General features: G+C 41.7%; 2 protein-coding genes across 2 annotated transcripts; both read left to right on the top strand.

The window, feature by feature from the left end:
• Window positions 1-1,297: 1,297 nt before the first annotated feature.
• LOC145407693 (bone morphogenetic protein receptor type-1B-like) lies at window positions 1,298-1,873 on the top strand. The gene has a single exon (XM_080278558.1). It carries the CDS (start codon window positions 1,298-1,300, stop codon window positions 1,871-1,873), a length of 576 nt encoding a protein of 191 aa, XP_080134684.1.
• Window positions 1,874-5,671: 3,798 nt separating this feature from the next.
• On the top strand, window positions 5,672-16,391 carry LOC145407692 (sialin-like). The gene is made up of 12 exons (XM_080278557.1): window positions 5,672-5,732; window positions 7,200-7,376; window positions 7,535-7,644; window positions 8,063-8,173; window positions 8,744-8,899; window positions 9,520-9,607; window positions 11,083-11,239; window positions 11,597-11,813; window positions 13,414-13,546; window positions 14,558-14,713; window positions 15,600-15,685; window positions 16,143-16,391. The coding sequence occupies exons 1-12, from the start codon at window positions 5,681-5,683 to the stop codon at window positions 16,389-16,391; spliced, it is 1,692 nt and encodes a 563-aa protein (XP_080134683.1). The 5' UTR covers window positions 5,672-5,680.

Genomic DNA, 16,391 nt, shown 5'->3' with positions numbered 1-16,391 from the left:
ACCCAGGAAATAGCTACGCAATGCTATCACCGTAAGCAAAAGGGTTGTGACGAAGCCGTGTAGTAAGATTCAAGTAAATGTGCCTCAACTGTTATCTGTAGTAACAGGTCGTGTTCAAAAACGTACATCGCGAAGTGAAATGCATGCTTGCAAATTCTGACGATAATTTCTACAGTACGTGTCGAGGACGAAATGCATTTGTTTTGCTGACCTCGGTTTGTAATGTGGATTGAGTGTTTGCCATCCTATAAGTCTGCTGACTGTGCTCTGCAACATGGGATGTGTTTTGCTTCTCATATAACTGCTGATTGTGCTCTTCTATACTGTTTTTATCCTAACCTGGCCTAAAACATCTTTCATAACGGTATAGACTGTATATATAACAAGTCAGTATGTTTCAGTGCATCAGGAAAAGAAATAAACGGCCAGTGAACGACGGGAGTATGGGTCATAATCTAGTAATTATAAAAGAGTTCATAAAGGTGTAGTATGAAAAATAAACCTCTAAGGAAGAGGTACGACGAACATCGATACGGTAGGAGAATAATTTAAACACACAGAGGGTTTACAGGAAAGTAATTACTGTTTCTACGCACACACACACACACACACACACACACACACACACACACACACACACACACACACACACACATGTCCATTATCCTCTAGCAATAAAGAGATTTGGTGCCTCTTTAATATCTATTCAGAGAACACGTTCCGACTATTTCCAAGACTATCTTTAAACCATGACACAACAAAACCTCATAAATGCGATTAATTTGTGTATATTTGGTGTCGCTTTTTCTGATGCTCTTGGAAACCACATAAGAGTAAACATATCAGGCTTGTAATTCGTGGACTAACACTCTCGCACCACATTACTCTCAGGGATAACAGTACTATGAAATGACAAACACTCGTTACTAAGACCTTTCGTATTGGTGAAATCATTGTTTGGATTTTGCTTGGTATTAAATCAGTATTTGGCTGACCGTGAAATAAGATAGAACAAAGAAACTGATTTAGAAATGGCCTAATAGTAGAGGCAAACGCTGGCTACTGCTGCAAGTTTTCATCATAATCAGATTCTGGCATGAACTCCCACATTACATTTCTTGTTTATTCTTGCTAATTCAAGATGAGTTTTTTAATCGTAGAAGGATTACTAATATGAAAAGGGTTAACGAAGGGTCTTATCTAACCCCATTTATGAAAAGCCTCATTTGCGATGAAAAAGATCGTTTGACAGTAATAAGAGCATTGATACTAGTGCTTGATATCTGAACTACGCATAATGACGAGCGACCATGAAATTACTGAGGGATTAAGGAAACTGGGGATTGAGGTGATGGACTTGGAATCTATGAAGCGGGAGGTGAGGATTGTGAGGCAGATCGGGAAAGGTACAGAAGGCGACGTGTTGCTGGTGCTGTTCAGGGGCGAGAAGGCGGCTATGAAGGTTGGATCTTTTGGCTACCCCTTTCTGATGAGGCAGGTGGAGGTGATGGCCAAGGTGGACGGTGCAGGAGGAGCTCCCAGGGTCTACGCTGCTTGTTCCGATAGGCCTGTGATCCTTATGGAATACTGTGAGGGCACCACGTTGGACAAGTTTTACGCCATCGCCTCCCCTGCCGACAGGATCCGTATCGAGTGTGATCTCCGGACGAAGGTTGTGGAGCTTAACGCAGCGGGATACGGCCACGGTGATCTCAACTTCAGCAACATTTTAGTGTGTGGACGGCCGGGAGAGCATGAGGTTCGTCTGATCGATTTTGGTAATGCGGCGCTGATGTCATCCAGGAACAAAAACAGTGATCTGCTTGTTATAGAAAAACGTATTAAGTTTTTGCAAGCTGGGTGTGATGACTGAGTTATGAGCGGTGGTAAAATGCTTGTCGCTCGTGCAACTTCAGATCCCGTTGTTCATGTTTATGTGGCCCCAGGCTAATATGAAACATGGAACCAGGCAAATGCAGGTTTAAGCTCCCTTCTGCAATGCACCATCCTTCTTTGGAGTGACAGGGAGCTGAGGGACGTTTGCATAATCGGGAACTGACGCCGCCTAGATAATATCTGACACAAAATGATGTCACCCCTCTCCAGTGCACTCCAAGATCCTACAGATTATATTCTCACATTCCCTAAGCCTAAGCCTGCCAGAGACTGTTCTGCTACTCGCCACACCGCAGTATACCTGTGTGTAATGAAGTACAGTTAGTGCATACCGGAGATTAGGCCTACAGGGGAGACTTCGGTTTAACAAAAAAAAAAAAAAAAAAAAAAAAAAAAAAAAACGCTCTTGGCAAACCACCTCATGGGAAGCGTGAAGAGCTTGCATTCTGGAGGCTAATACCACTGTAAGTTTTATGAAGGCTAGGCATTTTCTCTTATCTTAATCATTTTAAAGAATGATAATTTTTGAAACGTGTTCTGTGTCAAAGTGTTGGGATAATGAGAGAGAGAGAGAGAGAGAGAGAGAGAGAGAGAGAGAGAGAGAGAGAGAGAGAGACGACTTCTTGGCTGTCATGTTTCACATAATCTGGACCAAGTTAAGATGAAAAGATTGTACAGTATTATCAAAATTGGAATGCAAAATAAACTCAGGGTTATTCACTTACTTCTCATGATCCTCGCGACACAACTTCCATTTTTTTTCCTCCCTCCGACGGCTTTATTATGCTTAGGAGAGACCTTTCTAACTGCAGGGGCCACATATAGCATTCATTAACTCCTTCGACGAAGTTTGATGCATATGTTCGTGTCACTATGGTAGCAATAAGGAGCGTTATCGGCTACTCCATTGCTACGTCACTGAGAGGCAAAGAAACGGGCACGGGGGACAAAAGAAATCGATGGCATAAGCAGGAGTTGTGACATGGGGTGAGGCTGGATCATGAAAATACTGTATACCCTAAGTAAATGGTCGCAGTATGAGTCTTATTTCAAAGTGTTCTCCAAGAAGAGGAGCAACAACAACAAGACAAGCTCAGACTGCTCTCATTAGTTTTTTTTTTTTTTTCTTTCGATGAGGACAATTACTGACTGCAAGTGTACGAGTACCTCCTTCACCCAAAACAATTATACCAAAAACAGAATCTCACTTTTTTTTTAATGGGGAATTCTAGTGATAAAAAGGTATGAAGATATCGATGCATGCGAATGTGTACTAATTCCTCAAACCACACATGCGCGCACGCACACAAACACACTGAGACGCACATGCACACACGCCCCCCCTCTTCCCTTTGTCTCACTCTTAACATTACGCAGATCACCGTCTCCCAGCTTTCAGTTCATTCGTGCTTACGTTGCCGTCCACAAGCTGCGCAAGTGGAAAGACACAGACAGAGAGAACACGGAGCATCAAACTACGTGACTGAAAAGTAAAACAGTGTAAGAAGTATAAATGCGAAACTATACCCTTTTACTTTAACTTGGCCCAGATTTTCGTCCTTTTGCAGCTTATTTCACGGAGTTCAGTGGCAGAATAGGACAGTGCCACGACTCTACACTCCTTTCCATAGCACTTCTTCGTGACTAATATGATACTCTAATGTTAGTCTATTGTCACAGCTCAGCAGGCATGATGGAGGGCAATTTTATATCTAGTTAGAGTACAAATGTCACAACGATCTTTTTGAACTGTTACGGTATTTATTTTGATGGCTGACAGGGACAAGGTATGTCTATCATCATCATCATCATCTTATACTATAATGATTTTTTGCTTGTTTTGTTTTTGCTTGCCTTATGCAGTTACATTTGTTAATACGACGCAAAGATGGAAACGAACAGGGCATGTACTATACCCAGATGCTTGGATAACAGTGGGACTAAGAGGCTGAACAACCGCACTCGAAGGCATGACAATTAAACCGGAAAAGATCCAGATAGGTAATGAAGGGATGAGATTGAGAAGTTTACAGGCAAATCATGGCGGAGATTAGCACAGCCCCGGAGTTAATGGAAAAAAGGTGAGGAAAGCCTTTGTTCAGCACTAACTTGTAGGAAGATGGCTGGCGATGTTCAAAGTGTCTCATGAGATTTTTTGATAAACTTCTGGACATTATTCTAGGCCTAATTTTACACACAGAATTCAATATCAACACGTGCCCAATCCTCATACCTTAACGAGGTCCGGTAAATGATGGTCTTATGGGCAAAAAAGGTCTTATAATTAACCATAAGGTCATTTGTAATTGTAGCTCTTTTTATGGCTGACAATGACACGTCTTGTGCCACATATCATTTGCCCTTATTTTCACACACTTTCACACCCTCCCTCAGCCACATTACCCTCTGCACCCTATAATCTTGCACATACACAGATGATGCCACACTCCCCACTCACACACTTGGCTCTGCACACTGCCACTCACCCTCCCGTGAGAGATAAAACGGTGATTATATGCAGTTTTCCTCCACGACCAGTAAACTCACCTGAAAGATGTAAATGATCTTTCTTTTAAAAAATGAATAAATGAAAAATAAAACTTCAACCCTCAGACCGTAAGGGTAATAACTATTTTTGGCCATAAATTTCTATGATCCGTAAACCTCGAAAATACTTTAGAAAACTTTCTGAAGGGCGGCACAATTGCCTAAAGATGTATGACGAACTGTCTTATTATTACTTCTTTGGAATGATTATTTGAGCTACAACTGATCCAATGACAGGAGCAAAACTAGTAATATTCTTAATGGATCAGTAGTTCAATGCCCACACAACCCCTCCCGGCACGAAAAAAAAAAAAAAAAAAAAAAAAAAGGTTATCACGGGCAGGAGGGAAGTGACCATAATATAGTACAATTTCCTCCTTTGTTAGATGGTTACAGAGATACAAAGAACCAGACTGAAGGCCATAGCATGCAGGACCAGAACACTGTGGCTGCAAATAAGGATTCACATGTTGGTTTAGTTTGATAATGGTTTGAGTGCTGGTGATTTTAAAGACTCATGTCACTGATCTACACAATTAATGCAAATGACCATCGCATATGAATGATAAGGTAAAATATATCGATCTAGCTATCATCTATTAACCTTGCACCTTAAACTCATAGCTGCACTATTACACCTGGCTTACTGATATTAATCCCTGGAACATCACGCGAACAGTGATGTCAAAAAAAAAAAAAAAAAAAAAAAAAAAAAAAAAAAGGTCTTCGTTTTAGTATGGCTGGAATTACTCTCGGGGAGCCGGAACTATTAACAGTTTCTTTTTCGAATTTAACCAGTTTTGGTGGAGGCACTGACAGACTTATATTGATAATTCTTGCAAGGTTTATCACAGCAGGCCAAAGATCAAGGTTAAAAAGCAAGATCAAATCTGACCCTCCCTAGTGACTAACTCTTGCTCTAAAAGATAGCCAGTTTCATTATCGCCTCGCCAACGACACCACCAAATTTGGTTAAAATCGTATGGAAATTTTTCGTTTTTTCAAAGTCCGGACTACTGTCACGGCCTACGGGAAAATAGCTCTGGACCCGTAAGAACTGTTCTGATCATGCTACAACGAGAGATTTGGTTGAGAGATATATGTGTAATCGGGTACATGAACCGGGCCGTTATATCGGTGCCTTTACTTGTGGGCTTTCTTGTCTGGCACCATATTCAAGTCATTAATACAGATATTCTAGCAGATCGGCGCAGCGGGGAGTGAGCCTGTGTACATCATGGACGAGAAAAATGAGGTCTCCACTAAGACTCCTCCATGCTGTGGTCGTGGTAAGTGGATATTGATGTCGCTAACATTTCTGCAGTTGGAGGTCTCCTAGGCTCATTTATATTCTTTAACGATGACAAAAAAAGGAGGAGGGGGGTGGTGGTTATACATCCTATAAAGACTGTGTTCATGCTTATACGACTATGGTGATGTTTGTGGCAAGGTTGCGCTAAGTGGCACATTGCAAGCTATCTGCATGCTCTCTGGCGGGGAGCTAAATGTGCTGAGTATTGTTTTGTGCTGCCCAGTATAATTTAGAATAACAAAGCTTATCACGGCGTTGAATATTCATAACCACCAACTTCTGACAAAATAAAATTTCTCACGGCGTTGATTATCCACAGCTGCCAACGTTTAAGAGAAGCACCCGATCATTATCTGTACCACTAAAATTATCGCCATTTTAACGAGCAGATGAAATTCATGCAGGGAAATTAAGAAAAAAAATCAGGTACAGAAATAATAGCGCGGTCTCATACGAAAAGACCATGTAATCATCTTTACATCTTATTTCAATTTGTAAGGAGGAAATAAGCAACTACTGTAGGTGTATCTGAGCGAAGTTCCACTCGTTACCGATAAAATTAATTGTTGTATATAATAAGTTATTCATAAATACACGAATATAAAAGGGTTATTAAGACAGCTCTGACCTACAGCATATATTCTGAGTACAGGTATTCATAAGTAAATGTATATCAAGTGAAACGCAATTATTTCGATGCCACAAAGCAGACTCTCACCCAATATGTAGAATAATTCACTAATGGCCTGACTCTCAAGCACAACGCCGAGGTGAGGGGATAACAGAACTTTCTATCTTTTGACCAGCATGTATTTGTCACACTTAAGCAAAACAAATCACGCTTGCTGCATTAAGAGTTCGTGGTTGTGAATGATCAACAAAGATGATTTCGGATTCTGAACAAACACAAGATAATTCTCGACACACTTTGGTTCCCTGACAGTCAGATAATTAGGTAGGTGATTATAACACATCAGAAGCAGCTTAACAGAGAGAGAGAGAGAGAGAGAGAGAGAGAGAGAGAGGTGGATTATTAGATATAGGCAGACTGACTAAAGGATGGTTAGACAGATAAACAAATAAGCAGATTAACTGATGGATTAATTAACTGGGTGACTAAGAGAGACAGCGAGAGACATACTGATAAACAGATAAAGGGATATAGGTAGACTGACTGAGGGGTGAATCGACATATGAACAGACGTAATGTAACTGACTGACTGACTGATTGGTTGAATGAAGAACTGATTAAATAACGGACGGATTGATAAACTGACAACGCTTTAGAAAGATAAACTATTCTGCTGCTACGTGGAAAGGAAGATGAGAAATAAAGCTTTAAGAAGATAAACTGGTTACCCTATAGCTAGACAGTGAGGAAGATGGTAGCCAAATTATGTATAAAGAGATGAGGATTAAGGGAAATAAATTTCACCTCACACAGGGAGGATTCCAGTTCGCGTGGGCATCGGACTTCTCGCTTTCCTTGGGTTCCTGACTCTGACCAGTACAAGGATCAACCTGTCTGTGGCTATAGTGGCCATGGTGCGCCAAAACCACTCGGCCACCACCTCCATCACACACAGCATCGAGTGCCAACAGCCTACACAAAGCGGGACAGGTAACTAGTCTTCGTCCAGTATATATGCTATCGACAATTTTTTCTTCAGTAACGTACAAGACGATAAAAAGGTGCAATGCGCAAAATACATCGCTGTGGTAGACACGTTACGAATTCTCCAAACCCACTTAAATTATGACCTACAGTTCCACCATCAGGCAATGTGACCAGCTCCTCCCTTCCTCACGCTTATGGGATGTGTGGAGACGGAGAGGGAATATGTGGAACGCGTCAACCAGAGGCGCGGAATCAAAGTGAAGAGGATGAGGTGGGTAGGTGTGACGTGTTGTTACGGTTGCGGACATCTGTAGGGCAGGACAAATATTGCACTCTCCAGTCTTGTGTGTTGCGGAGACGGCTCGGTGTGCTTTTGTGAGAAGCAAAGATATTTTAAGCTACTTCATAAAATTACTAGGCAGCTCTGCAGTCGGTGGACAGAAGAAAGCACTGTTCTGGATGATAATGATTATGGGAAGCAGGATAGATGCTAGCCAAGATGACTGAGCTGTTCTCGCAACACACAGCAAATGCGATGCGTAGTTAATGGGTTTGTGACAGCTGTATAACACTTTGAATATAACGATAATAATAATAAATAATGATAATAATAATAATAATAACAATACTACTACTACTACTACTACTACTAATAGCAATGATAATAATAATAAAGTCCTTACCTCCAGCACACAGGCTTCCCCGACTCAGAAAAGAAGAATGCACAGGGAATGGACTGGGATGAGGTGACCCAAGGCCTTATCCTCGCTAGCTTCTTCCATAGTTACACCTTTACACAGGTAAATATGCGTTTTCCTTTGCAGTATTTCTACGGGATTAGAACGCCCCATTCGGAGTGGGTAATTTCACCCTAATTTGGCCTAGAATTGTCCTCTTTCCATCTCTCATGCTGAATTATAGCAGCAGATAAACACTCAAATGTATTACTATTACTAGTAAGAAAGAAGTGCTATGGAAAGCACGTAGGGCAGCAAGATTGTCTTTTCTTGCCATTGAGCTACGAAAAATAGGCTGGAATAGGACGAAAATCTAGGCCAATTAGTGTATAAGAACTATAGCTTAACGCAAGGGTAGGTTAGATCCCCATGAGTGAGTGGAGGCTAAGTCCTGCGTGTGTGTTCCTAACTGTGTCACTCACTCATTCAGTCATTCACGTAGTCACTGTGCCATTTTGAAAGTGGAAAACTGGCAAGTGGCAAACGTAGAGATTAATGAATGCCACACCTATCGGGTGGGGGGTGTCTGAGAGGTGTGTCCAAAGACAAAGAACACCTTCTTTTGGGATGTAATGAGGTGATGGATATAGATGGAGTAGGTAAGTCTATCAAAGATGTCTTCTGTCTTATCAGATCTTAGGAGGGCGCCTGGCTGAGAAATACGGTACGAGACTGATTTTCGGAATGTGTGGAGTTGGCAGTGTCCTGTTGTCTATGTTCACTCCACTGGCAGCTCGAACGCACTACATCGCTCTCATCGCAGTTAGGTTACTCCATGGACTTATGCAGGTTAGTATCAGCCTTATGTTCAGGGCGGTACATACATTAGGCCCCTCTTCCAGTCAGCGGGGTGAGTTCTCGTGTGTTGAGGGGACAATTCAGTCAGCTTTGTCAATGTCTTGCCAACATCGCTTATTTATCTTCTACTTTCACTGCCACACCCATGCCCACACCAGCAGACTCAGCCGTTCCCACAACACATAAAATACAGCTACGTGAGTTTCTGTTGGGGCCCTATTTACGGACCACTCTGTGTATTTCTAAGCACACCAAGACAGTCTTGTACCACACAAAATGTCGGTACAAATTTCCGAAGACCACACGAATACTCATGGGTCTACTCTTGGAAAAAAAAATCTTTATCAGATAAATATATTCTCTACCTATCGGACTGTTTTGCCTCATTTGGTACGAGGACCTTTTATCTATCTATCTATCTATCTATCTATCTATATTACTCTTTCCAGACAGTATCATTTAATTTAGAGACATCTTGTTGGGAAAAGATTAGTAAATATCCCTATTAATCCTTTCACTATATAAGGTCTCCCAAAAAGCTGAATACAATCGCCTTATAAATTGTAAAAAGTGAACTAATTTCCTCGTAGTGAAAGAACTATCTTCGACAGGGACCCATGTGGCCGTCCATGCAGGTCCTCGTTTCACGCTGGGTCCCTCCTCATGAACGACCAAGATTCGTCTCAGCTGTGTACTTCGGTAAGATGAATGTGGATGGGGGGAACACTTCATCTGGGGAGAAGTGTGGCATGGATGGGGTACACTTCATCACTTCACTCGTAATGTACACAGCTTGGGGGACTTTCTAGCATCTCATCTTTAGATATACAGGTTGGATCGGGAAATAATAGCGCTTAACTAGAAACACTCTTGACGGTACCTTGTGTGTTGCGGGGACAAGTCAACCTACTGGTATGAGCGTGGGTATGACAGTACAAGTAGGAAATGAATAACTGATGCAGGATAAATGATAACGCAAAATGAGCCGTTCCCACCATACAAGAAATCTGCCAGAGTCGACAAGGAAAGTTATATACAGTACGATCCACCCCGTATATTTTGCCTGCTACACCCTGCTGTTCTGTTGTATGTGGCTTATGTTTCTCTAATATCGACAAAGGCTGCACAAGTAACACAGGAGAGAATGCTGATGTTAAATATAAGATATAATACTAACACAGGAAAGAATACTAATGTGCTATATAACGAAAAAGTTGACAAGACGAGCCTTAAGGCCGAATTTAAAGTGGCATGGAAGCCTTCGTAGCAACTCTTCCTAAGCGATTTATTTTGCAGTGCGCACTTTAACATTCTCTTGTACGTTGTTCATATCGTTTAATATCGACGTAGGCTGCATCTGTAACATACAACAGGGCACCGAGGCGCAATGTTCTGAATAAATCGCAACGGGAAAGGCGCTGCAATGCCTCATATGCTTTCTAAAATAGCGCTCCCTAGAATCGTATGCTTAAGCCGGTCGCAAAGAGGGATGCAGATCCCCAGTGTTTTTATGATAGTTTTTCAAGTAAGGGATAATAATGGAAAGTATTTGGACTTCCTTTATGGTTGCTGACTGCGTTCTGTAATATGGGATGCACGCTGGCCACACCTAATAACCACAGGCGTTCTGTAAATGACCTTCAATTAATAGGGTTTGCATTCCGCTTCTGGATTTTAGGTTTACGCATGCGACCTTTAGCCTCAGTCTTGTGTAAGGAAGACGTAGATGGACAGGTGGTGTGGGGAGCTGAAGATAATGTGTGGGAAGTGGGAGGGCGGTATATTTCAGCCGTAAATGTGGAAGATAAGGAGGGGGAAGCAGCTTATGTCATGCAATTCGATAAACAGAGTGTGGAAGAGGGAGGGGACACCTTTGTTTGACCCGAGTACTTCGCTAAAAGGTGTATGAAAGAGAGATTGAGGAAAGGAGCGGAATATTTCGCTTTAAGTACAGTATTTAGGTACGGTCAACGCAGATGTGCAGTTTGTCTTAAAGAATGACACCCCATAGGATATATGGTGAGCATGGTGGTGAAATGCGATGATATAAATGTGCATTACTGAAGGGAATAAAAAAAATGCTACCACCACTACTACTGCTACCACTACTACTATTGGTATCTCCCAAAAAGAGTTTGTGTCCAGATCTACAAAAGCTAATATATGCCCCACAGGATCCGACGTGAGCATCGTGGTGACGCTTGCGATGTGTGGGATGATCATAGAGACTCTGGGATGGGCTGCCGCCTTCTACATCCCAGGCGCTCTCTGCTGCATCTGGACTATCTTCTGGTTTGTTTTCACGACAGACAGCCCCAACCAGCACCCGAGGTAGGTCTGAGGATGTTCTGTTGTCTGGATCGGGGGTAAAATTGGAAGGATAGCGACCCTTTTCAATAGGCCACGTTCTGGACAATTCTGATTTACTACCAGCTAACAATGGAGCACTGCCTGCTATTCAATGTCATTCCCAGATTATAGGATCAGCCTGAATGAGAAAACTTACATCAACGAAACAGATTTATCCTCTGTCAAAGTTAAAAACATCCCGTGGCATCTGTAGTTTATATCATGACCGCTTTGCAGGACAGTCAGAAATAGCTTACATCAAAGAGGTGATACGGTCCTCCCTATCAAACCTAAATGTATCCCCAGGCATCGATAATTCGTATCAATACCATTTTGCAGGATCAGTCAGAAGGAGAAAGCCTATATCAACGAGGCGGTACGGTCCTCAGGCACTTCATCAGTCAGGGCTAAGAACATGCCCTGGCGCTCTGTGTTTACCAGTCTCCCTGTGTGGGCTATCTTCATCTGCGACATTGGCAATGGTTTCGGCTTCTCCCTCATCTTTAACCAGCTGCCCACCTTTATGACGAACATCCTAGGCTTCTCAATTAAGGAGGTATACAGCAAGGCATATCATCTTCATCTTCATCATCATCACCATCATCATCATCATCACTGTCGTCATCGTCCTGATCCTATTTCCCATTAATACATGAGACAGGAGCAGTGCCGAAGCCATGGAGGGGCCTGGGGGGGGGGGGTCGGATTTTTTAATACTGTATATACACGCTGTGCAGAAGGCTTGGTACCTACTTTCCTACTCCTCCATTCGTGGGGACCTGGTTATGCAACTGGATAGGAGGGATAAAAAAACAGAAACAGGGACGCACAAATTAGGCTGACTTTTAATATCTTATCGTACAATACTGCCATTGTTAATACGCATGAGCAAGCATATCAAACTTCTACTGGCACTTTCCTAGCAGAGCGTGTCGTGAACCTTCCAGAAGGGTTGGATGAAGGAAACCTTCCTACTATGACTTAAGTCGCTTTGGGGGGGGGGGGAGGTGAACGGAACATAACTTTGGGTTTTTATATACTCTGTGTGAAATGGTCAAATTCTGTAGGTGTGAGCGTGATGCTTTTCCATTCTGCATAAAATATATATAACTGGAAAATAATGATCTGACATTTCCGAATTCACTAAAACTATTATTAAGGAACTTCAAAAAAATGGTTGTCCTTATACATGAACTATTACTGCTTAGATGTTACAACAATAGCTGGTGTTTTTATATCATTAGAATTTTTTAAAACTCAAAATTATTATCTTGATATAATGATTCTGTCGTTTCGCTTAAACCATTACTTTTCTCATAACAATAACTGGAGGTATTCTGTATTTAGTGAAAATGGTAAAACCTATAGCTGGGTTACGTTCAGCTGACAAACACTCCTAACCCTATTAATTTCAGCAGTCGGCCAGGTGTAGACAGACTGGAGGACAAATCTGACTAGTAATCAAGGACATTCATTCCTATTACATAACTAAGGCTCATCGAAATTCATGCAACCACAACTGAGTACTGAAGTTGTGAAAATGGTTTAGTTCCCTCAGATGAAAACAAACCAGCTATAGTGAGAAGGAGGTGGAATAAAACGTAAAAACAGAGGTAAACTTATTCCTGACTACTTTGGCTAATCGATTCTTCATGGGACGCTGCATTTCACTCATCTTCACTTGGCGGAGATTTTTGCAGCTCAGTGGCAGAATTAGGTAATGCTACGGCTCTACATGCTTTTAACGGCACATTTTCATGACTAGCATCATATTCTATTCGTGATGATGTTCGTAGCTCAGTGGCAGTAGCAGATAATTCTACGGCAATATATCCTTTCAGTAGTGCCTCTTCATGAACAGCATCATATTCTAGTCTAACGATTCAGCTCAACATTCCAGATGGAGAGATGCCAATATTGCGCCTAGTTTAAGTGAGCTGAGTTGTATAGGAAATAAACTCAACTGTTTTAATCAATGTTTTCTTCCACGCCCTTGCCACATCCGTCACACTGTCTCTTCAAAGTAAAGGGAGAGCAATACCTCAACAGAATGGTCTCTTGTCTAGTGCACCCTTCCTGTTCCACTCACTATTTTTCCCGCCAATTTTTTCTTCCACCGTCTCTACAGAGTAAAATCTAAACTAATACCTCCACAGAATGGGCTCTTGTCCAGTCTACCCTTCCTATGCCGGTACTTTGGAGCGGTGGGCTCAGGAATCGTTAGTGACCATTTGGTGATAAGTGGACGACTCTCATATATCAACGCCAGGAGGATATTCTGCGGGATAGGTAAGGACAATGACTCAGGATCAAGTACTCATTAAATAAAGAAAATAGTTATGAAAAAAAAAAAGTGTTCATGATGGATGCCTGGTGGTCTAGTGGGTTAGGACACTCCAACCGGATGTGGGTCCTAGGGGTTTACGTCTGAGGTATGGTTAAGGTTTGCTGCTCACATAATACTACTCAGGGATACTGAACTGGTCATTCATGCCTTAAATGTCGGGACCAAGTAACTTATTCCTAGGCCTTTAAGTTCTTGATGGGAATTAACTGATAGATTGTCACAGACACATGATAAATGGTCTGACTTTACTTTTTTTAGCCGTTTTAGGATCGACATCAGTGTGCTTGGCCGAAACTTTCACCATCTGTTTCGTCTTCCTACCCATTTCCCGCTTCTGTCTGATGGTAGCGGCACATGAAAAAAAAAAAAAAAAAAATCTTATATTTATGGGACTGAGAAAAGGATGATTTAGCCACATGGAGAGAATGTGAAAGTAATGGATTGACTAGAAGAGTGTGTGAGTGAGGGAAGGGGAGTGGAGAACCAAGGATGAGAATGATGGAGGGATGGAGTGGAGAGGACTAGAGAAGTGTGTGTGTGTGTGTGTGTGTGTGTGTGTGTGTGTGTGTGTGTGTGTGTGTGTGTGTGTGTGTGTGTGTGTGTGTGTGTGTGTGTGTGTGTGTGTGTGTGTGTGTGTGTGTGTTGGAGAGAAGGCAGACTGAATAGTGGTGGCTTGCTTGTAGCCATCCTTTCTGGGATTAAGGCGTCTGGCTGTGGATAGACAGACAGAAAGAAATACAGCTAATTTTCCTACTGACTCTAAATATTCGTAGCAATGTTTGGGCGGCAACAACATGTTTGACCGTCACATTCATGGGCTGTTCCTCTCCCTTCTCTACCTCCCTCTTTTGAACAGCGGTAGAAGCAATAAAAAAAAATAATAATCTCCTTACATTTACGAAATTAATATAAAAAAGTATAGTTCAGTTCTTCCTGACTTTTAATTTCTCTAGCCATGTTTGGACCGGCAACAATGTGCTTGGCTGTGACCTTCGCTGGCTGTTCCGCTCCCCTCACCGTCGCCTTCCTCTGCCTGGCATACTTCTTCAACGGGGCCATTGCATCTAGCCAGGTCGTTAACGTCACAGATATTACTCCTAACTTCTCAGGTACGCCCAGGGGCAAAATTTCGCTTAATATATTTCACCTCCTCCATCTTCCACTTCCCTCCAAAGCTGAAAAAACTTGGCATGTTTTTGTCTACTGTTTCTCACTTTCCTCTGCTGGCAAATGTTCTTAAGCTGAGCAAGGCTTGGTATGTTTCCACATCTTCTCATTATTCTCTGTTGGCAAATATTCCTAAGCTGAGAATGGCTTGGTATGTTTCTGTATCAGCTCTTCTGTTTCTCATTTGTCTCTGCAGGCAAATATCCCTAAGCTGAGAAAGATTTGGTATTACTTTTTCTAGTTTCAGCTTTTCCCTTACGCTAATATTCCTTACTTGAGAGAAGGTTGTATATATCCCCGGCCACAGATGACTCACTTTGATATTATGCGTTAAGGTTGGAAAATGACGGACATGCCCTAAGTGTGAAGTAGTCTTAGCGAAAGGGTTAATAAAAGATCTGATATCTCTTGTTCAAAAAGTCTCTCCCAAGCTTCGAGGAGACTTCTATCAGTGAAGGCATTAATAAAGACTAAATCTGAACCCTAAAGTCTGAAAAGTCTCTCCCAATTCGAATATAAACATCTGGAAATATCAAGAACAATGCATAAGTGACGTCACAGTACAGAAAGGGTTAAGATTAATGCTCAAACTCTAAGTGGTATAGGAGGCATCGTAACACACCTTCCTTAGTGATTTATTTTGCATTTTATACCTTGACATGCTCTTGTAAGCTGTTAATATGTAGAATGTTTTAATATCGACATAATTTGCATCAATAACTAACGAAAGGATACTGAGTTGTTATGCGCAGAATATGAAAGATATGTTTTGAAGTCTCCCATGACACATAGAATAGGCCACAGGCTCAGGAATGTTGATGTTTTCAGGTACCGTGTTTGGGATAAGCAATACATTCTTCTCGCTGGCAATGAGCATCGTCCCGCTCTGTGCTGGGGCCATACTACAAGACCAAGTGAGAAAGTATTATATTATATATATATATATATATATATATATATATATATATATATATATATATATATATATATATATATATATATATATATATATACAAAGAGTAAGTGATAGGTGACGGTGTCAACCGTCCATTCGTTTAATTGATGTAGCATTCCTCTTAGGAGATTTTACCGTAAGCAGCAGGATAAATGGTTTTCTGTAAGCCAAGAAACGGTTTACTTAGTTGGGTGATCCCAGTGCAACCATATGATGCCTGGAAGATTAGTGAGTCAAAGAACTCCAGCCAGGGCTTATGTTGGAGGGATGTAAGGGGGCAAAAAGGATTGGATGACAAATGCATAAAATAAGGCCTTCCACAAAATGAAGGAGAATCACATTCACTTGTTTAGTTATTGCCTTACCTAACCTTATCTACGTTACTATATTTATGTTCACTTGTCTGTTTGTTGTAGCAAACGATGGAGCAATGGAGGACGGTGTTCTGGATGTGCATTCCAATATACATCATCACTGGGATCTTCTACCTTTGTTTCTGCTCAACCACCGTCCAGCCATGGAACTTCTCGGGTCTGGATTCGATGATTCATGACACAGAAAGTTCGGACACAGACATCATGGCGAGGACGAACACACAACCCTCTGGCTGTGCTCTACGTACAATTGCTGACATAACTACTGATCCACCCCACTGCGTCAAATAA

Source organism: Coenobita brevimanus, chromosome 74 (assembly GCF_032717465.1).
Source record: "Coenobita brevimanus isolate Jiangsu-jjx chromosome 74, ASM3271746v2, whole genome shotgun sequence".
NCBI classification, from domain to species: Eukaryota; Metazoa; Arthropoda; class Malacostraca; order Decapoda; family Coenobitidae; genus Coenobita; species Coenobita brevimanus.
The sequence above is the reverse complement of the archived record's forward strand: the minus strand, read 5'-3'. Positions and strand labels throughout refer to the sequence as shown.